Source organism: Corvus hawaiiensis, chromosome 6, assembly GCF_020740725.1.
Source record: "Corvus hawaiiensis isolate bCorHaw1 chromosome 6, bCorHaw1.pri.cur, whole genome shotgun sequence".
Taxonomy (NCBI): domain Eukaryota; kingdom Metazoa; phylum Chordata; class Aves; order Passeriformes; family Corvidae; genus Corvus; species Corvus hawaiiensis.
This window is the reverse complement of record NC_063218.1, coordinates 23,271,439-23,294,234: the sequence shown is the minus strand read 5'-3', so window position 1 is coordinate 23,294,234 and position 22,796 is coordinate 23,271,439. Positions and strand designations below refer to the sequence as shown.

The 22,796-nt window shown below is 43.8% G+C and overlaps 1 protein-coding gene across 2 annotated transcripts in view; it reads left to right on the top strand.

Moving 5' to 3' along the window:
• Positions 1-58: 58 nt before the first annotated feature.
• IFT43 (intraflagellar transport 43) overlaps positions 59-22,796 on the top strand; it is a 43,580-nt gene continuing 20,842 nt past the window's right edge. The window contains exons 1-4 of one of the 2 annotated variants that reach the window (XM_048308188.1): positions 59-118; positions 469-558; positions 6,364-6,393; positions 15,731-15,798. In XM_048308188.1, the coding sequence (XP_048164145.1) occupies positions 65-118; positions 469-558; positions 6,364-6,393; positions 15,731-15,798 (242 nt within the window). In that variant the 5' untranslated portion in view covers positions 59-64. The remainder of the gene's footprint in view (positions 119-468; positions 559-6,363; positions 6,394-15,730; positions 15,799-22,796) is intronic. The other variant, XM_048308189.1, reaches the window with a different exon arrangement.

The following is a 22,796-nucleotide window of genomic DNA, read 5'->3' as shown; positions in this document are numbered from 1 at the left end:
GCCCGCGGTTGCCGGGGCGGCGGGGCGGGCTGTCTGCCGGAAGCACCGGCGGCCGCGGCGGCGGATGGAGGCTGAGCCGGAGCGAGCGGAGGCGCCGCGGCGGGGCGGCGTCGCCGGGGTGAGCGGGCCCGGGCCCAGCCTCTGCGAGCGGGGGCTCCGGGGCCTTGAGCCGCGGTCCGTTCGCGGCCCGGGGCGGGTGCGGGGCCGGCGGCCCGGCTGCTGTGCGGCGGAAGGGCCGAGCAGAGGGCCGCCGGTGGGGCCGAGCAGCTCGGCCGGGGCGGGCCGGCAGGCGGCTGCGGGGCTCACACCTGCGGCAAGGGATGCCTCTGCGCTGTGAGGGCACCGCGCCTCGCTGCGGGGCGGGGCGCGACGGCAGAGCCGTGCCTTGCGTTCTGCCGCCTGCAGTGAAACAGCTTTTGTCAGTAACTGTGTGTCCTCTGCTCCTTCGTGTTTCCCCCTGTACTACAGGTAATAAAGATGGGCCGTCGAGCCCGCCAAGACCTCTTTGGAGATGAAAATCTCAGCAGGAAGAATTCTCCGTCTGCTTCTCTTGGAGAGGTGGGTGTCCTGTCAGGATGACTTGTCTGTTATCCTGCTGGTGTCTCCAGTGGAGAATTATTAATTTCTTCTGAGATTCCTTCCTGCATGGTGTGTTTTGCGCTTTGAATTTTGTCCTTAGATTTGGGACTCGTGACTGCCCTGTCCCTTTCCTGGTGTTGCCCTTTGTATAATAGTTTCCACACAGGGTCCTATCTAGGGCTATGGCTTCTCATGTGTCAAGTATGGGAAGTAGTATCATACAGGACTGGGGCCTGTCCCTCCTGTTCATGCATATCTTCTTGATATTTTAATTCCTAGAATTAAAATATGAGCAGGCACATAATTTTGTGACCAGTTTTGCCACCATCTATGGTAGCAAGTCAGAGTACAGGTAAACAGATGCCTTACTTTTGTGCTTTGCTTTGCTAGAGCCAGAGTATCTGACATGGTCTCTATCAAGTTTGTATAGTGAGGCTCTTTTTCCTTTCCTCTGTGCACAGCTACAAAGGTCATGCTAGGAGCCAGCTTTGCAGCATCTGAGACTTTTCCTTGTGGGTAATAATGTGCAAACTCAGCTCCCACTTGTCTTTGGAGGAAAACTTTGGTTCAGAGGCTGTTCTATCAGTACATCTTCAAATGGTAGAAGGGGGTCAGGAACCCCTCTTTCTCAGGAGAGTGAGGCAACATCCTCAAGATTCCAGAAATAGATCTGAACTGTTTCAATTCATTTTTTTTGCTTAGTGTTGCAGAATGCTGAAATTCTTCCTGGAAGCTTGCTCTTGGATACTAGCATGGCTTCTCCACAGGCACCTCCTGCTAGAAGGAGCATCTCTCAAGAAATTACATACCAGTTTTGCTCCCTGACACATACCAGATGGATAAACAGGTCATCAGACTTTGCTTGTTGACAGTGATATTTGCTTAAATGAGGTGATGCTTAACTTTTTGCAATGCCAGTCAATGGTCTCCAGCATACCATATTCTTAGCTTCTTTAAACTGGAAACACATTCTGCTCTGCTGGCCACCCTGGCACCAACTCTGCTTCAGGCTACTCTGTTCAGAGCCCTGGGACCTTCTGTCTTGGAGTGAGTACTCCCTGATTCTCTGTGCAGTGACAAAGCTTTCCTATTACACTGAGTAGCTGTGTCCCAGACATCTTTGCCAACATGGTTGGGGGGCAATTTTTCCTTTGATGCCCTGCAATGCTGTTGAAAAATAGCACTGCTACAGCTTAGCTTACCATAACACCTCATAGAGCAGGCTTTTTTTCTGGAGAAAGTGTGCTCTTTTCTTTTGATAGGCATGACGGAGAATCATCTCCCACCTATGCATTCACCCCTCGGGTATGCTGTAAGCATTCAGGATGGATTCTGTGAGGCAATGTGCAGAAGACACAATTTAAGAAATAAAAGTAACTGTGGACCTCATAGGTAAAGAAAGTCTTAAAGAAACCAGGTGGTTTAAGGGCATGTAATCATTAGCTGGCCTCCAGATTAGGGTGGCTCGCTGTCAGATTGTTCTCTTGCTGGAACTGGCCATCCTAGTTCATGGACAGATTCCCTGGTTTTAAAGAGACCAGGGCATTTTGTAGAGGTACAACTGATGGACTGTAACTTACTGCAGGTGTGCTTGTGCTTAGTGCTCACATTGCAGCCATTACAACAGCTGGGAAGAGATCACAGGGGCTCCAGGCCTTGGGCAACCCTGAAGAAGACTAAGGAATATTTACAGTGTTCTGTTTGAAAGCAGTGAGCTTTTCAGCAGCAGAAGGGTGAGGACTTCCACGCCTTACAACATTCAAATATGTTAGTACTGAGTCTTAACCACCAGAAAGAATAGTTTGTGTCAATAGTCTCCCTTCAGACAGATATTTGTTGTTAAATGTTTGTGTTAATCGAAAACCTTGGAGCTACTGGAAGAAAGACAAAATCCACTATAAATAACCCTCAGCCTTTTCCTTTGCTCCAAAATTGGAGGCTTTTTATACATGACCATATTTGTTACCAAAGTGATCATTTAACAGAACCAATATTGTTTTGTCCATCACCCTAGACTGGCAATCACCATTTACTTTTCTGGAAGCTTGGCCTTGGCTTGCTGTTAAGTGTTGGGGTCAGCTGTTAAAATGAATGTCTCATTCAGCCATCTAGTCACCTTGAAACTTTTGTAAGAAATCTTCCCAAAAGAAATGCAAAATTAAAAAAAACCCAGTCCTTTTTTTATTTTTTTCCTGGAACTGGCAGTAGTGGAGTAGACCCTGTGTAATTAATTTCAGCATAGAAGGTTTTATTCTTACTACTAATGTTGAAGACAAAGATGTTTGTCTTAAACCTTTGCCATATTCAGACCCCTCATATGCAGTTTCACATTCAGGTTGGTGATTTGGCTTCAGAGGTTCCTCAGAGTTTTAAAACTGGTTTAATTCACCTTTACTCTTTTTTAATTTTTTTTTTTTTAAATCCCATGCCAATCCACCCAGTTTCCACCCATTGCAAATTTCTGGTATGAGCATACCATTTGTGCTATTGTTCTGGTCTTTTCATGACATGGAGAAGCATCTAGGAAGTGTTTTCCAGTCAGAGCAGCTTGCTTGAAGGAAGCAAAAAGTACCTCTCTATCCATGTTTCAATATTTGGGCTTATTACAAGGAAATTCACTTAGAGGGGTGAACAATTAATGTAATTAAAAAAATCTTTGTTTCGAAGTCAATAGGCAAATCATCTGACTTGGAGCATAGATCTTATCAGGTTACTGCTGCTCTCTGCTTGGCCTGGGCTCTCTCTTCCAAAAGAGACTCCAGTTGCTCTATACAACAAATGTGTTGTTAAAACCCCCTTCCCCAGGGCATAGTTGTAATGTCTTGTGCCTTGTAGCCTAATATAGTTCCCCCAACCTCTATGAAAACACTATGATTAGTATTTTTTCAGCGCCTGTTGTGTGTATGTGTCTCCCACAAGAATATTCTTAACTACAGCAGCAAATCTGTAATTCCTCTGCCCAAATCTCTATTTGATAATTCCCATTCTGTGTGGAAGTACCTGCCTTATCTTCGGATGTAGAAGGGGCTTGTGAAAGGTCACAAAGCTCACACTCTGCCATCTGACATGCAGAGCATTCCTGCCTTTTCAGAAGTACAAGTACTGACAAACAACACTGCAGCTGTGTGTTATTTCACCAGGCAAGAAGGAACATGATTATTTGCTGTAATTGGTGCAGTCGGCACCCTCCTGCAGCAAGGGCTGTGCGTGTTCAGAGCTCCTTGGCAATTCGGCAGGCGCTTCTTGGGCACCCAGGGGAGTATGCTGTAAGTGGGAATTCCTAGAGATAAATCTGCTTGCTGCATGCCAGAACTCCACATTTCAAACATTTCATAGGGGTAATTTATCTCTTTTTCCATTGAGAGGCCTTTCCCATCCCCTGGCTTGATGTGGTACACTTACTCATCTTGATGCTATCAAGTTTCTGACAGAATGGGAGAAACTCAAGCTAGTCATGTTATTTGTATAATGGGAGGGACAGATCATATAATGAGATCTGTTAAAGATCTTTGCTATCCCATCCTAACAGGACTTCTGGACACTTTCATAGAATAAAAGTCAAACCTTTTTCCTGGCTCTAACATCACTGCACCCAACAGCCTGAATGCTGGCTTGATGACATCCATCAGAAGAAGCTGTTTGGCCAGGTTTGGAGTTCTTGATGAGATTGATTTGGAAAGCTGAGTGGAAAAGCCTTTTTAAAAAATGTATCAGCAGATTTTTCCTTTCCTGTTTCTTCTCTCAGGACGAGCGAACTATTTGCTGTTCTGTAAGAAATCTGTATGCAAAAATATTTTACTGTTATCCTACTTCCACAGTCTATTTTCTCTTTATCCTACAGTGATGTGATTCCCTTGGGACGTTGTCCAAGAGTTCCCTGGTTTCTGCCTCTTACATTCTCAGTATGATTTTGCCAGTGTGTCTCTGGCAACACTCTGTAGATCCTTTGAGTGGAGACTGCTTTGCTAGGCAATGGTCAGCCTAAAGGATGAAGGTTTTCCCTATTTTGAGAGTATTTCCACACAGGTAGGACAAAATGGCTTTATATCAGGGCGTGCCCAAAAATCAAGTTCCTTGCTGGTTCTCTCCACCATATTTTACCACAGCTTGGAGAAAGGCTCTGTGCTTTCACATGTGAAAGTATGTTCTTCTCTTGTTGTCCTAGCTGGTATTCATAAGCTTGCTTATGTAGTTGTGGTCCTTGGGTGGTAGTTAAAAAGCATTTCTTGCTGTAAAAAATACCTTATTCAGCAGAGATCCATGTAGACAGACAAAAACTTGGGCCCCCTCCGCTGCATACTGGAAGGATGTTCCCACAGGTGAATTTTGCAAAACAGCTATCTGGACTTCCACCACCCAGTTTACAAACACTCCTGGCAGTGATTCTTTAGGCTGACATCCAGGCATTGTTTCAATAGGCCTCCATTACCTAACCCAAATGAATTAAAAAAAAAAAAAAATGCTGAGGATGAAACCCACGTGGAAGATTGCTCCAAGAAGTGGTTATTTAAATGCTTTCCCAACATGTGTTGCCCAGCTGGATTTTCTTCCATGCTAGTGCAAGTCTTGTACCACTTGGGCTCTGTACATCCAGAGAATCTTAGGTCATGTTGGACCCCACAGAAGCCTTTCTGCTTTTGGCTGTGGGAACAAGCAGGCCCCTGGCTGACAGATACACACTTCCAACAGATTTTTACCAGTTGGGCAGATCTGGTTTCATTTGTGCTGCTCATTGGTATGGACATTTTTGTACCTCAGCTGCCCTAATCTGCATGTAGGCTCCCTCTGCTCTTGTCATAGATCATAAGACCAAATGACAGCAAAGACACAAAATGAACTCAGATACCAAACTGCTTCCATCAGAGATATATGCAATTTATGAATCACATGGCTTCTGTGTTCTATGGGAGAGATGATGCAGTCCAGAAGAAAAGTCAGGTGGGTTAGTGGAGTGTTTCCAGCCATCCTATGCATACTCCTGGTATAGGGTCATAGGTCAATCTTGGATACTCTAGATTCTCCCTCTGAGCTATTCTGAACACTGTGATTTCTAGAATAGCATAGAGATTATTGGGTTCTTAATTGCCTCCTTGCGTTTGGTGCCTAACAGCCCTGGCTGTTGCCACTGCTGGTGCTGACAGTCTGCTCATCTAAAAGGCTCTTGACCAGTTTGCAACTTCCACAGTGACTAACAGGCTGATTTCTTGAGTTACTTATCTACCCCACAACCAAGCTGCTCCCTTATACTACAGTGTTAGCTAAAGATCATCTGCTGAAGCTAACACTGTTGTCAGCTTTGCCTATCTTATGCTAACTGCTACAGCTTTTGCTCTCGGGGAGAATCTGAGGTTGCCTTGAGAAACAGTAGCTTCTGAAAAAAGGGCTGTAGCCTGCTACAGTGTATAACCCCTGGTATGACTGGTCCAGCATCAATTCTGGTCTCTGGCATGGCTGCAGTGACTCTCCATATGAATCTTTCTAGCATCCTACACACCTGAATAATTTGGGTTTTATCATGCTATAGGGAGAATGAACTAAGTCTGTATCTTCTTGCTCACATTTTTTTTTTTTTTTTCTTCAAGTATCACACTTGGTATATGCATAAATGACTGGATATAAAATGTTACAATGGTGGGAACAACTTTGTGCTTTGTCAAGTGAATAAGGTTGCAAAGCATGTGCTGTAGGATGGCCATAAATGTCAATCTTCAAGCTATTTTGTGCAAGCTTCCATAGTGCTTCCTTTTAACTTCTTTCTCTCCTTTTCCCTCCTGACCCTTCTAGGATGAAGACTCTCAGGAAAAAGTTGACCGTGTAAGACTAGAGGCTTTCTAGGTAGATGCTGGCTCCTCTGAAGGGGACTAGTAGGATTAACCTGTTATGTGTCTGGAGACTACCTTAAGAAGGTACTCTAGTATTGGAGAATAATATAAAGTTTGCTTCGGATGCAGTGCCTTTCCTGCATCCTCTGTTTCTGTTGCTGACAGGTTTTTAATTATCTTTGTAACAGCTGCTCTTATCAGCTGCTGCATCTTGTTTTGAGGTCACAGATGTGTATGTGGCCACTGGAAAGATGCTCTATTTTCATTTAGAAGTCAGGGCAGCAATTAGCTAATAGAGTACAAAACCTGACTGAACCTAGATTGCTGTCCAGTATGGTTAGCTTGCTCTTGTAACAGTTGTCTTCAGGGATGATGAACTCTTGCTGGTGCTCCAGAGGAGAAGGCCAGCCAGTAGTAACAAGGACATGTGCCTTTGTATTTTCTATAAGTCTTTTTATTGCACCAGCACTGAATGTCAGGATCTGTATTAATAGGATGTCATAGTGCTTCTTACCAGGCTCCTATTACACATAGAGAAGAAATACACATATCCTTTCTGATCCTGTAGCAAAACTAAAATACATCTCAGCATTCATTTAGCGTTAGAAACCAGGATGATCCCATTCAGAACAACTTGAGAACTTCTACCTGTTTCTATTGAAGTGTTTGGGCTAATTGCCTTGCACTTTTCCTAACCATGGAATTGGTGTTGCCCAGTTTTTCCTGCCTAGAGTTGCTGTCTGTATATGTAAGACAATTAAAACACCCTCTCCTGTGCTCTTAATTCCTTCTGCTGAAGGACCACTCCCGTACTGGTAGCATAGTAGATTCATCTGTGAAATTTAAAGCCCAGAAAAGAAACCCGTATCACCCATCTCATTAATTCTAGCCTCAGAAGGATATGCTCATCACAAGGAGTACAGACTATTCAGATTAACTCAGTTTTCTCTTGGTAGTGCAAGAGATGATATTGTAAAAAAGATCCACTGGGTTTATTTGGCAGGGATGGATGGTTCAGGACTATGCCCAGAGCACTTTTCCATTTATCAGGCAAAGAGACCTCCCACTGATGGGTATAGTTTTGGGGACTGGTTGCCTAATAGAAATTTTTACTGATAATTGATCTAATCTTCCCCCCCTGCCTCGCTGGAACCAGTCCTTACAGTCATTTCTCTGGAACTAATTCCACCTCCATACAGTGCCCTGAATCATTGATTCCCAAGGTCTGCTGTTGAGTGCTGACTGGTCACATGCCACAGGCGCCTTCTTGCTTCTGGCTGCTAAATTTCATTAAAATAACTATACTGATGTGACTCCTCCACATGAACAATTGTTGCTTCAGGGATGTTATGCAATGGTGCCTGGCAAGGAGATTTTACTTATTATTAGGGGATCCCTGCTTTGAAAACCCTCTTGTTTGGGTAATTCCTGTCCTTTATTCAGGCTTATGCTCTTAAGCATCACAGTCACACTTTATAGTATTTTTCCATTTGTAAAAGTCTGTAAATGGTATAAAATGGTTAACTGAGTGTTCAGAAATCTGACTGATCAGTAGGCTGCTTGTAACTTAATACTACTGTATGCTTACAAACTTCTCTAAATTGTATCATAAGTCTCTTCCAAATCAATTGTTAGTGGAACTTTATAATATAAAGTGTGATTCAAATCTTATTGTGGTATATCCCTCCCTTAGTCATTGCCTGGCCAAGCTGAAATACTTGGCTTCTTGAATCATTTGTCCGAAGTTGGCCCCTTCGTCCCGCTGATGCCTCATATAACCCTTCTCTTAACTCCCTTTGGGCTTTGCTGAGTGTTACAATCTGAACTCTTCCTGGATTTGGTCCCTTTCCTCTTGCGGTGCTGAAGATAACTTTGTAGCTGCCTGAATGCTAACAAACAGCCCCGTCTGGGTTGTCGATGTGAACATACCTGCTGAAGTCCTGCCCTCCAGCCATCTGCCCGCTCTGAAATTTGTTTTGCATCCTTTGGCAAACCACTCATCTTGCATCTGAATTTTTGCCAGCTGAATCACTCATTTGGCTGCACCTTCCAAGACTGCCTGGGATATTTAGCCAAAGGCTGTAAGGCTGATCAATGGTATAATAAAGGGTGTATCCTAATATTTCAGTTAATTTGCAGAGGTAGAATAAGCAGGAGTATGACTGTGGTTGTGAGCCAAGATTTTGCTGGGTTCTTTTCCTGGCTTTGCCATGGATTTGCTTTAGGGCCTTGGAGAAGTCCTTCCACTAGTTTTCTTTAGTCCCTAACTGAAAGAAAAGCTAGAGCTTTATGCAGAAGCACTGTGGATATTCCCTAAATAGACCCACAGGGGGATTTAGATGCCTTATCCTCATAACAAAATCCATATCCTGTACTGGGTGCCTGCATAGTATGTAGATAATCTCAGGATGGGCTGGTGGATCTATTGGGATGGTAAAGAGTGGTGGAGAATGGCAATGTGTCTGAAAGCCTGTCCTTCTGTGGAGTTCTGGCCCCATTCTGAGAGTTCTGGGGGCACATGTCCTTGCACTACGAATGAGAGACCCTGATCCCCATCCTGTGTTTTCTAGCCTTCAGAAGTGGAGCTGGGCTTTTCCTTGCCTTCAGAGACCTCCAGGTCCTGAATCAGCAGATGTTCATTTCAGTGTTGGAACCTCATGCTTTAGACAAAGAGATTAAACCGGCCATCTCCTTTCTAAGCTGGGAAACACTGATGCTATTGTCCTCTTCCTTCTCTGAGAAAGATGTAGCAAGTAATGTTTTCCACCTCTGTAGAGAATATTATATATAATGACAAGGCTATGAGCTGTTCTGAGACTGAGAAGGTTCTCAATCCTTTGTCCTGAAGCTGTTCTGCTTTGCAAATGGAGCCAAAAGAATTTTGGTACTGTAGGGAAGGACTTTCTAACTGAAGGTAACAACATTTGAGTGGGAAGACATTTGTTCAGCTGGGAGACTATGAATGAGTCCAGCTGGGACCTCATCCTCTAGTTGTGCTTTGGTAGACATGCCATAGGTAGTCTCAAGGTCCTTCATGGACTAAAACCAGGGACAGCACCTGATTCCTGACCCTTATACAGGTGGATGCTGGCCTCTGTGGCTCTATATCACTTGGTGTTTGAGAGACAATACGCTTTAAGGCAACAATTGGAAGGAGGATTTGAAGATCTGACCTTTCCAGAGGGGGCACTGAAGTCCTTTTGTAGTTCTAGTTGCCAGTGCTTTTAAAACATTTGGGTGGGAAAATGGGCTGTTGCATTTTAGGTTAAGACAACATGTCAGGAACAATTGTTCTCATTGAATGTTTGTTGGAAGAGCAACTATAAAAAAAAATATAAGTACCTGAAATATAAAGCCAATTGTGTTCTTACACTGCTAGGTCACCCAGTTGGGTGGGGTTGTTTGAGTGAGTGTACTTGCATCCTAAAATACAGTGCAGAATGATGTGGAGATCCCCTGGTGAGAAGCAACTCGCACTCTACCTGGGGAGGTACCAGCTTGGTTACCAGAAGTACCTGAAACAAGACAATTTCCAGACTTGAGCTGACTCACATGGATCCTGCTTGCAGGTGTGTCTGCACCTGTGGTGTAGACATGGCCTGGGGCTTGATATGATCAGGGCCTTTAATCAGAGCGGTATTTTCCTGACCCAGTTCTTACCCTTGCACCGTGGTTGGCACCCAGCTCCAAACTATCATTCCATTGTCTGGTCTGGTCTGGATCTGTGCAGCAGCCACCCCCCAAGTGCTCTCCCCAACATTCCCTGAAACTTAGAAACATGCAAGTGAGGAACCCAGCACCAGCTGTACTCAGCTGAGTGTTGATCAGGAGACCTTATTTGTGTAAAAATAATCACAATGGTTTGGGCACTGTCCTTCCACTCTGGTTTAGAGAGTTCATGACCTAATAAGTCATAATTGTAATGCAGTCAGTTATAGTAATTTCTATATCTACAATTTGCACTGCAATAAGATCTAGAGAGTGTTGGTGTATGGCCGGAACAAAAATTTCCTATTGCCAAAGACCTTACAGTCTGACTGCAATATTTTTCTCTAGCATCCTGTTCTCCCCTGTGATCTTCAGCTTGTAGAGGAGCCTTCATCAGGGGTAGCTGCATTTTCTGTATGGCACATTGCCAGGGTTTTGCGTTCTTAGGCATGCAGTTGGGAGTAGGGTGGACTGGCAGTAGATAGCTCTTGAAGCAATTGGCATTTCTGAGAACCTGGGAGGGTTCTCTGAGGCAGAATTTCCTGTAGCTATTGCACATTGTGAATGCCCTCCCATTTACGTGTTCGTCCTGGGCTGAGAATTTGTCCCTCCGTGTCCCAGAGCTGTCATCTGTTTTGATTCTTGCATTATGCTAATAAACACCCTCCACCAAAAGGATCCAGCATCCAAGCAAGCACTGGGTTTTTTACCTACTTCCACTTTACAGGGTTTGCGTCTTTTTTTTCCCAGAGGTCTTCTGGTTGCTTGTAGAAATGCTGGACTCTCAGCCTGTTCCTGGGGACCTCTCATCTGGAAGTTGGCCAGATTCTCCAGGAGGAATCTGAAAAATGCAGCTGAACTTTTGTTCCCTAATTAGGCCAACTTCCCCAGTGTGAGCCCCAGCACTGCATGGCCTGGAGCTCCCCAAGGCCTTGCGCAGCCTCTCTCCCGTGCACCCCGACTGGCTGACCGGCAGGGCAGTTATTTTCAGCTTTCTGAGCTTATCTCCTTGCCTTTTGATGACATCTTCTGAAACAGCTTTTCTAGTCAGCCATGTTTCCCAGCCTTTCTAGTAATATCCTGCCTGTTTGTCTACCTTGAGGTGGATTAGGGACAATCTCATAGAAAGAAATTTATTAAAAGCTTTTCCTTTTCCACACATTTATTTCATACTCTGGTGCTCCTGGACCCACCTCAAGGCAACAAAAGAACTGTAGGAGGTGGGAAGGTGGATGGGAAAATGTCTGACCATATGTAGCATAAAGTAGTAGCAAACAGTTTGAGAAATGTTCGTGTCTAGGAGGGCTGGAGGGGCACTTCCCTATAACTATGGGTTGTGAGAGGATTCTACCTGATGACCCCTTGTTCAGAGAATCAGATTGTTGTGTGCTGATTCACTGTTTTCCTGCAGGGGAGAGCAGTAACTCCTGAGACAGGTTAAGGTGCCAAATGCTGCAAAGGTGACAGCTTTCCTCACAGATGCACATCAGCTGACAAATAGCTGGTCACTGTTTTAGGAGATCAATTCTTGATATCTGGTTAACAATATGAACTGCTCCTTTACCTGCTGTGATAGATGGCAGAGAGTATTTGAAGCCCCCCAGGAACTTTTTCTGTCTCAATAACACTTTCTCTAGTAAAGTCAGTGACTGTGAGAGGGACAGTTTGTGGATGAAATGCAAATCCAGTATTTTCTGCTAGGTATTTAAGACATGCAGAAGCCCTTGGAGGGTATTCATTAAAATCAGAGAGCCAGCAGAGATGGGTTATTCTTTGCAAAAAGCCCAGGCTTGCACAGATCTTGGAATTGATGTGTTTTTGATACCATACATGCTCTGAGATGAGTATAGGTTGTTTTATGTGGCTGTTTAGGAGCAGTGGGGCTATTTGACTTACAGCTCCTTAATTGGCAACAATCAAAACTAATTCATCACGCCTGGTTGTGGAGATTGGCTTTTCCTCAGTCAGGGAAGCCTCTGGCACCTTGCTGGAGAGGAGAATCCTTGAGACTGCCCATACTTCTTTCTTTCCACTCCATGGGCAATACTGGACAAAAACAAGACACCAGCGTACTGTGGAAAATCTCACCGTGTTTGTATATTGGAAAATATACATACCTATAGATCCTACGTATTTTAGGAGAAATATGACATGATAGAAGAATTGTGTGTCCTCTGTTGCACACTGTCAATGTCATTTGAGTCCCTGCATCCCTGCACAGAGTGCTCAGTGTTTCAAAGGAGTTGTCATGTTGATGAAGTTAAATTAATCCGTATTTCCAGACCCACCTGAGAATCTGAGGGACTTAACATGCCCATGACCTACCTCTCTTGTGGTAGGTCCTAAAAGAAACTTTGCTGGACCTTCAGGATTCAGAGAGACACAGGGTAGTTGCTTCCATGAGGGAAGCAACATCCAGCTGGCACCTTCAGAACTGCAGATGTGATCTGACAAGTAGCCTGGAAATTTCTGCTTTAATGGGGAAGCCAAATTAGAACTCTGCATCTGTCTGATAAGAAAGGGCCTGAAAAACTATAAAGAAGAAGGTAGAGTTTCTACTTTAATGAAAGAGAGATGGAATTCAGGCCAGTCATTTTTCAAAGGAGGAGATAAAATACTGATTATGGATGTAGTATCAAAGTGTTGGTATGGGAGGTGGCCTAAGAAATACTGGAAAAATGCCATCACAAAAATGGTGAGCTGAATTTTTGAGAAAAAAAAACAACAAAACCCCAAAAAACTCAGACCATGGCAATTTTCCTTGAAAAAGGGGCAATCTGCAGAAACTCAAGTAGAGGAGATCTTCTGGAGATAAATAACAGACAAAACCAAAGTGGAAAGGCAAATCACAGCAAGTAAGTGATTAGTTAATGTTGTGAAAGAGACTGAGCAGCAAGGGCTGAGAGACAACACTTGTCAGGAGCTGGTGGAATCTCAGTGTTTTGAACACTAAACGGTTTGGATATATAGCTTTGCATTTGGGAACATACATATGAATCTTGCCTAAGGTATAACAGTAGGTATGAACAAGTTCTGATCATTTAAATCCCCCAGTCTTTTTCACCAAAAAGGCGTATTTAGGAGCACATTTGCTGCATTACAGAATGACTGTGCACTCTGTTTGTGCTCTGATCCTTCTGGTGTTGACATTCATCCCACTTTCTGCCTTGAGCTCTTGCTTGCAGCTGCAAAGTCCCTACCTGTCACCATATTATGGCAATACATGACATTGCATTCTCAATTGTAAATTATGCTGAGGTTTCGGAAATGTGAAAGTATATGAAAGTAAGTTTATTTACTTGACAAAAGTGTATGTGGCATGTGACCTTATTACAGCACTTTCCAGGCAACTAACAAAGAAAGCTATTTCTCCTCAGCTGACAGTTAACATTGCCTTTCCTATTGCTAGTGCTCCTGTAGGCAATTCAGAAAGAATTACCTGATTTATTGCAAGAGGAATAAAAGACCTGTAGGGGTATATGAGATGTTTGTCAGGGTCTCACATACATTCAGGGTTGCCCTGTGTGTATGATCAATGGGAACACGTTATAACATTGGCAAGACATTGGAATCAAACCTCTACATGTCCTGGAGTCATGCCCTGTGCAAAGACTGGGGCAGTCATTGTCATCACCCTCTTATCTGGTGTGCCCCACTTGAGTTATCTTTGATCTGAGGGCTAGTTTTGATGATGAGTAAATTAAATTGCAGGTGCACTAAAATGCCCTAGAGATGGTGCATTTTCCCTCAGCCTTATGGCCCAGGCTCTTTGGTGTCATTTGTGTATCTCCATGCACCTTTCTGAGGAGTTGTGAGGCTGTGTGTTAGAAACATGGCTCGCTGGCTCTCAGAGGGATACTGTGAGGGGAAAGGGGGTTGTTTGTGTGGGAAGGAGTGTGTTTTTGAGTTAGGGGTGTGTGTAATGGGAATAGGCATGTTTATGTGGGCATGCACACCCATATGTGGTGTGTGTTCCTGCATTTTCCTGGGCTCTGGGTGTGTCCAGATCAACTGAATTCAAAATGCTCCTTTTTTGGCACTGTAGCCTCTTTGGTTTGGCATCTTAAGAATCTGGGGGGATCATTTAAAGATCAGAAAACTCCATTCACTTGGGCCCCTGAAGGCTTCACATTCTGTGACATGGTCATTCCAGTCGACTGAGCTCTGTCCCCTACGGATGAGCCCATATAAGGAGGCTGTTTCCTGCATTTCACGCTCCCTGCCTGTCCCTCTGCCCTCCTGTGCTCCCTTTGCCGAAGAAAGTTGGTATTTTGGGACTGCAGCTCCTGCCTCATTCCTGCTCCCTGTTTATTTTTGGAGGATGACTATTTTTGCTCCTATCAGGGAGCTATGCAGGGTCATGCCCCCTCCCTGCAGCAGGCAGAGGCTGCCCCTGGCAGGGTCTCTTAATTTCCCACACTCACAAACAATGCTTCTACTTCAAGAAATAAACATGGGAGACCCCTACCATCAGGGGTTAGCTCGACCCTGTCCTCATCTGTGGCAAGAAGTGATTTGCCTTTAGCTCAGGGTTGACCCCACCACACATGCAAGGTCCTCTCTGAAGTCAAAACTCCTCAGGAGTCATCCCACTCATTCACTTTCTTAATAAAAGCTGTGGAATCCACCTGTCCCTCCGCAATTCCTTTGCAGTTACCATTTTTTCTCTGTTTTGGGACAGCTTTTACCCAATCATTCTTTCTCATGATGGTCCATTCACATGTCCCTGTAATCCATCTTTCCTCACTGGGCACCATCAACTGGGAGCCATGTAAACTGGGTTCATCTTGCCTCTGCTTTCATCATTGCCTGCCATGCAGAACACTGGAGGCCGTGCTGTACAAAGTGCCTCAGGCTGGGGGAACCAAGCCCAAAACTGTAACTGGCAACAGGTAGCTTCCAAATAGTGGGAATTCATTGCCCTGTTTGAAAATTCCCATCATAAGCCCCAAGCTGAATTCCCATTTTCTCTTGCCATGTGGCAGAGTGTCACACAAGACAATGCAAGAAAATAGCAGGGGATGTCTTTAAGCTCCAGATGAACTTCCCCTTTAGATTTCAGTGGTGGCAGTGGTGGGATTCATCCCAAGTAACTCTGGAAGTGTTTGGGTATGGCTCACTGTATCTGAACTTGGCATCTATCCTCCTATTCTAAGCAGTGGACAAAAGCAGACTTCTTAGGAACAATTCCTCATCTAAAACAAGATGTCTAAAACATGCTGTCTCGTACCCTAGGAAAGACATAATGTGATACCTCCCACTGATATGTGGGCAACAGTGATGAACAAGTTCCCAGTGAACCCTATTTTGCCAGGAGAGCACATCCTCTGTGGCTCAGTCTGCTGCTGTACTGTGTGTCCTCAAAAAGTCAAAGGCACGCAGACCTGAAATTTGTCAAGATACTGATTAGGGTGATGCATCTTTTGTTTACAGACATGCTTAAAAACCTGTCCTGTAGTTTATGTCTTCCTTTTATTTTATGAATAAACAGCATTTTAAATACTACCTCTCCATTATTTGGTAAAGTGTTATACATTAGTGTATGTGGACCTGGTGTCTCAATTGGCTTGACTTTGCCTTGACTGGAGCTGTCTGTAACATGTCTCTTCTCTTTATTAAAGGTCCCACCGCCTAAACCACCACGCCGGCAAGGAGGCTGGGCAGATGATCCTGTTCTGGCACCTACCAAGTGAGTCCTCACCTCTTTTCTTATTAAGAGGGACTTAGGTGTGCTATAAAGAAACATCACTAGTTGGACTTTGCTGTCACAGACATTGGAACAGTTTTCCTGGTTCTTTTAGATGGTCTCTGTTTCCAATACCAATGTAACTTGTTCAAGCCATTTGAAGTATTGCTCTTGCTTGGTTCCATTGGCTAACTGACTTGGCGAGGCTTAGAACTGTGTACATGTCCCTGATTGCCAGAGGCAGTGTATTCCTTACCTGGTACAGTGCCTGGAAGGAGTCAGGAACATAATAAGCATGTTAAATGCAGGAGCTAAGGATGGGGGGATTTGACTGGTTCCGTCCTTTCCAGGAGAGTGACACATGACAGCACCACACTGACAAGAGTGCAATGAACACATCAGGATTTAGTGATCAGCCTTGACAGTAAAGGTGAAATTTGTCAATGTTTATGTGTGTATGGGGTTATGGTATAATGGAGATGGATGGAGATGGTCAGGAAGAAGAGGTGGGAGAAAAAAGTATACAAATTGTACAACGTATGTTGAGAAGCCTGGTGCTTATGAAGGACACGTAAGACAAAGGAAATGTCTGGACATGGTAATAGAATAGGTATGAAAATTAAAGGACAGTTCAGACTGGGAGGACATTACTTGCTTTCAAATATTTGTGGTTTTCCAAGCTGAGAAATATCTGCTGATGCTGTATTTCGTATTCACAGAGCTGAACGGCTCAGCCATGGAGTGGTGTGAGATTGCTTGTGTACTTAAAGGCCTATAATAAAAGTATATATGTCTTAATATATACTTTGGAGGACTCTGATTTATGAAAAGCTATGTATTTTCTGAAACTGAGAATGGGTGAGGACATCCAGAAACCTGTTATACAGTCAGTATTTCTTGGGAGGGGAGAAAGGTGGTCTGTATTCTGGGTTAGCCTTTCTGGAAAACAGAACTTTTCTGGGAAAATTAGCACTCTATTTGTCTCTGAAAAAGAGTCTGGAAATCTGGAGACTGGAATAAAGATCTCAGCCTGAACTCCTGTTGCTCTCCAGTTTAACCAAGATAATGGTTATTTTTCATAGGCTGGCTGCAGCTAGAAATTGCCATTGCAAAGATGCATCCACCTCAGGGTATTAAAAAGTGCCACCAATGATACTGGATCTTTGTGGGACCAAGCAGAAGCTTTATGGAAATGTGACAGCAGACAAGGAGGTTGAATTTAATTGTTTAGGAAAAATAAGTTACATAGTTGTTGGTTAGGTGAAGGACTGGAGGTAATACATATGCAGGGCTGTGCCTAATGTGCCCTGAAGGACATTGAACAGGTTCCTAATGTAACAGCACTGTGCCACGTGCTACTTTACCATGTTTTCCATTGTTTGACATTAGCTTTATCCTATAGATTTGCAGCAGTAGCTGTAGGTGGTGCTTCCCCAGCATCTCAACTGCACGGGTTACAAGGCATTGTAGGAGTCTGGAGTAAAGGCTTATGTGACATTGGATGCAGTTCAGCTGGAGAAGCAGAACAGAACACGTAGGGTTGCAGACCTTTCTGCCTCTGAGAATCTGCACATGGGGACATGAGACCAAGATGTGCCCCTTGCTCAATCATGCATGTGATATGTCATACCTGACAGTGTTCATTTGTATTAAGGGTTTTTGGAATAAATTTTATGAAGAAGTTTGCTCTGACTTTCTCCAGTCATATGAGGTACAAGGATTTTGTGCAACTAGTTTCCCTGTCTTTTCTTTTGTTCAGCTCTGTATTCTCCCCAAGCTGATCTCTCTTCTTCTCTGCCTTAAAAAAGTCTGAGATGCTGGCCTGTAGGGCTTTCTTTGTGACATATCCCAGGGTAAAGCCTCCATGTGAAAAGTCTGAGTCATCGACTGATGTCATACCAGTGTTGCTGTAGCTTTGTTGTTTCTGTTTTCTCAGGCTCTGTCTCCCCACAGCTTTTCAACCAATTCGACTCAGTTTGGAACCCCATCAAGTTAACTTGCTCCAAATTCACTAGTGTAGATGGAGTTAGAATAACATGCTTCTGTTGATATATCTGATTTAGGTTTAAACCCTTTTTTGCCAGTGTAACTGAACCTACACTTGGGAATTGTTCTGTTAGAAGTAATTTGATTTTCAGAACTGACAATGTTAAAATCTGATTTTTTTTCCTTTCACTTAGAAAGGAAGGATGAGCAGAGTGGCTACAGTTACATTTTCTGTGTTGTGTAAATATATTGTGGGTCAGATGGGATACTGTGCAATGATCTTGTAGCTATTCATGTGTTATTCTTTCTCCATTTGAAGTCAGCTTTTAGTTCTGTTTCTGACAGATTCAGTCAGTTACAACTGCACATATGTTGCTTTTCCTGCAGGGATACTTTTCTGCTAAATTTCTAGTTCACAGTCTTATCAGTATGAAATGATTACTTGAAACTGTTCTTTTTATTTCCATTTGGCACATATTAGAGTAGAATTTAGTTTGTAACCTGTTTTTCTACCTTTGTGCTCTCTTTTAGTCCTTTATCTGCCCAGCTCATGTCATGCTTATGTAAACTTGTAAATATTCTCATCATCTTGCTGATTATTTCCATCAGAATGCTGCTCTCCCAGATTGTTGCACGATAGGAAGAGAAGGAGGACTCTTAAAGTTTTCCAACCTAAATTATATTTTAAATTAATTAGCATGGATGGTGTGTGAGATACAGTATTTTATCATGAGCTCCCATAGCATTTACAAGTATCAGATATTTAAATTGCTGAGAACTATCAAAATTATCTCTTTTGCTCAAGTTTTCAAAAGTCAAATGTGGGAAGGTTACTTTGCACTCCCAGTAGTCTTGTAGAAGAGCTGTCATCTCTAGGAGTCCCATTTTGTAAATCTGGGTAAGATGAGGACCACTGGTAAGTGTCTGAGTAAACCCCCAGGCTGGTCCTTTGCAAACAGCAAATAAATGGTGCAAAGTAGTGACAGAAAATTCATTTTTCCATACTACCAGGGCCATCTGTACCTGAATCTACTGTATCTAGTTAAACATGTACTCAGAAGAATCATTCTGTGAGAAGAGGCGGTCTCATTGCTGCCCCAGCAACATTCTAGCCCCAGTATTAGCAGAAAGGGGACCAGCCAAGAACCTGGGCAGCCACTTGGGTCCCAGTAGCCTGCTGAGATAAATAACAGTAATTACAGCTGGGTTTTGCTACAGAAGCAGCTCTCTAACCACTGGATGGAGCCCAAGTGCTGTTCTGAAAGCTGTGCTGATGTCCCTAATGACATCAGTGCTGACAATCGTGACAAGCAAAGCAGAGGTTTGCTGTCAGGTTATCTCATGCATCAAAAGGAAGACACACGAAGTGCCTGCCAGTGGGGAAAAGAAAAGGGAACTCAGTTTTGTATATTGGTGAAGATTTGAGAAAGCAGGGATGCTTCCATGATTCATTTAATTCCTACATCCTCTGATCTCATCTCTCTGACTTTCCTGATAGAATTTCTTCCAGTTTCCTCTCTAGCAGTATCTTAATTTCTTTGCTTCTTGGGACTCAGTTTACTTGGGTGCTTGATCCATTTGGTCTTGCAATGAGCCCTGTAAAATTCCTACAGCTCTGGGCAGCAGCTAGGGTCATTGAGGAATAAACACAGCTTGCTTCAGGTGGCCCTGCAAGCAAACACTGAAAGTGTTGCTTTCAGTAGGAAAGTCCCTTCCAGTGCCTGCACATGTACTTCGTTTCTTCTACATGGATCATGGCAGTTTAGCAACAGGTGCTTCAGCTACAACTGCAATTTCCCCTTTCTGACTGATAGGCCACACAGAGTTGGGATAATCAAAACTTGTTTAGGAAAATGACCATGCTGAAGTATTTTGGAACAGAAGTGGTACAGTGGTACAGAGTCCAGGAATGCATTTGGCAAGAAGGTGAATATTAAGTGCCTCTAGGAAGGAAGGGGATGCAGTCGGGGTGACCTTTAAAACAGGGCAATTCAGCCTCTGTGTAGATACCATTTAAGGCTCTGAAGGATGGGCAGTGGTTCCTCCCTGGAGCTGGAGGAAAGTTATTTAAGAGATTAAGGGGCTTTATGATTCAAGGTCTCTAGAGATAAGTAGAGTTAAAAACCTCCTGTTTCAAAAACATGGGCTTAAACTATCCTGTATTCTCTCTATAAGAAATGACCCCTGAGAGTGCCTGGTTTTAGAACCTCTAGCAATCCCCGTCTTGCAGCTGGGAGTAGTAAAGTGCTCATGAATTTCTCTATCTGGCACAGTGGGGGAAAGCTTGTGTCATTGCTTCTGTCCTCTACTCCCAATCCAGCAGTGTTGAGGTGAGTCTCAGTCTGGGCTTTCCTGTGACCCTGCCACGTTAGGAGCAGAGCCAGACTCCTGGCTGCATGGGAGACGTCAGCCTCACTCTGCAGCTTGCAGCCATCTGCGGATGTCCTCAGTGAAGTGAAGAGTATAGGCAGAGAGGATCAAGGCTGCCAAGTGAGGGGGCACAACTTAGAAGGAGAAGAAAGAAAAGGAAGTCTGATTAAGTTTTGTCTTGAAGTGTCTGTTTTTGGGTTTGTCCCTGCATTGATCTGCAAGGGAATGAGGCAAGTAATGGCCCCTTGGGGACCTTCAGGACTTTCCTCTCAATGTCAGCCGTCATTTTCAATCACCCTCTCCCTCCCAGCCATTAATTTTGGCCCAGGATCATGGGGACTTGTCCATCTATCACTCCTAATTGACACTAAATGATCTGTCAGTTTATTGATGAACGGCAGGAGTGGAATTGTCACAATATATTTTACTTTCTAACAACTCCTCCTGACAATTTTACCTTGTCCATCTCACTCTCCTCACATAAATCTCCATTGGCTTCTCATTCCTTCTCTTGGGCTGATCTGGTGCCAGCCACCTCCACGCCATCAGCACGCATCAAGGACATCAAGATGGCGGTAAGCTGCAATGTGCAGGCCCAGGGTGGGTTTTTTCCTCTCTCTCCCTGCCCCCTCCTCTTTTTCTTTCCTTTTTTTTAAATAGGCTGGATGTTCCAGGAATGCTAACAAGCTCCTGTCCTCTTGTCCCTTCATGTCATTGCTGGGGTGAGCTCTCCTTGGTGTTTCTGTTTAGACTCAGTAAAGATAACTGGCAGAAAAAGAAAAGTCCCTAAAAGACAGAAGAGTCACCTGCGAATCTCAGTGCCCTGGCTGTGACAGGGGATTTTTAGTCCTTTTAAACCTGCTTAGTGTGACTTGCAAGAATTTCCTGCAAGGGGAAAGTGTTAGACTTATGTCCATTTCTGTCTTTGCAGTGCTCAGAAAAGCCTGGAAAAGGAGTTTTGCTTCTTCTTTTTCCTTCCCCCCCCCCCCCTTTTTTCTTTTCAGTATTTTTTACTATTTTTTTCTCTTTTTTTTCCTTTTTTTTTTTTTTTTTCTTAATTTTAACCTAGATTTCTGTTTATTTTTTCCCAGTTAGTGAAGTTTTCTTTGACTTCTTTTTCTGGAAAGGTACCGGGCAATGGAAGGTCTAGTAGGATTGCAGCTTCTTGCTCCCCTAGAAATAAAGCCTGCATGAAAAAAACAGAACAGCAGTGTGGCATTTCTGGTAGCAGTCCATGTAAGCTGCTGAAGTGGCAGAGTATTCTCAGGGCGAAGTCTCTTTGACCGTTTTTTTTTTTTTTTTTTAATTGAGAACAAAGCATTTTTCTTCCTTATTTCTCTGCATCTCCAAGAAATTTCACAGCAAATTTAGGGGATGCTATTATTGCTGTCCCAAATATTTCTATTTTAAAATAGCAAAACCTTCTTGAAGAACACATGCAACTTTCAACCCTTTTGTATCTGTCATAGCCAAGGCTAAAAGCTTGTCTGGCCATTGTAGGTCACCTCTATATTGGCTGTGAAGTCTAGTTTAATGCAGTTTACCTGTTGAAATGGACCTGACATGACCTGATCTACTTGCTTGGCCCTATTTCCCCCTCCCCCAGCCCCCTTCCCCATATAACCCCTCTACTATTCTCAAATTCTTAATGCAAGTTCTTAAAGTACCGTCTTTCAGAAGCTGTTGCTCTCAGATGACAGAACAAGATACCATTCAGTAATAGACACCTAATTCTAATATTTTTCATATAAATGTTTTCAGTGAGGCCAGTCACGAGTGAAAGGTCTTTGAACCTTGTAATCATGGAATTGTTCTCTATTGTGAGGTTTGAAAAAAACCCAAACAAGCTTAAATACACTTCCTGTCTCCTTTAGCAGTCAGTTCTTTCCTGTAACCATGAGGATCCAGAAGTGTGCTTTTTTCTTTAAAAGGCAGCTGAAATGCTCCTGTAACCTCAAGTCATTTGGTGTGAGAGTTGGGCTTTGTGCTTACTGGAGGCCAAGAACGTGATCACTTGGATAGGAGCCCCTGTTCTCAGGGACCAAAGATGTGTGGTGGATACCTCTAGAAACTGCAGCACTGTTTTCTGTTTTCCCACACAGCAGGAATTTGTGTTGAGTGTTGTTTTTTCTGTTGCTCAGTGGGAGCTCTGAACAGCTCTGCCGGTCAGCTCTCTACCAGTGAGCGAGAGGGGGAACCCTGGGAACATCTGCTTCGGGGATGATGCAGTGAGTAGGCTGAGGTTCAGTGATCCTTGGGAACACTCTCTGTCAGCTTGTTCTTTTGTGCCAGTTCCTAAAGTCCTGCTTGCCAGAGCTTTCCTCCTTTGTTGTTTCTGTTAAGTAAGCCCACATATTAGGACTTGAGGAGAAACAAAAACACTTCAGCTAGAGATTGATTAAGTGCCTCACAAGTCCATTTCAGCTGGCGCTGGCTAGCAGCAGTGTCTGTTAGATCCTATCTCACAGAGCATGCCTGCTCATTGCTGCATCCATCCTCATCCAGAGTCATGCTCTGGGGCAGTGTGTTCAGCATGCAGTCTGGCAAACACAGGGGCCAGAAGGTGGATGGTAGGACCATTACAGTTTAAAAAATGTGTGTCTGCCCAAAACCCCGTTGTGGTGATACAGCTGGCCATGCATTCC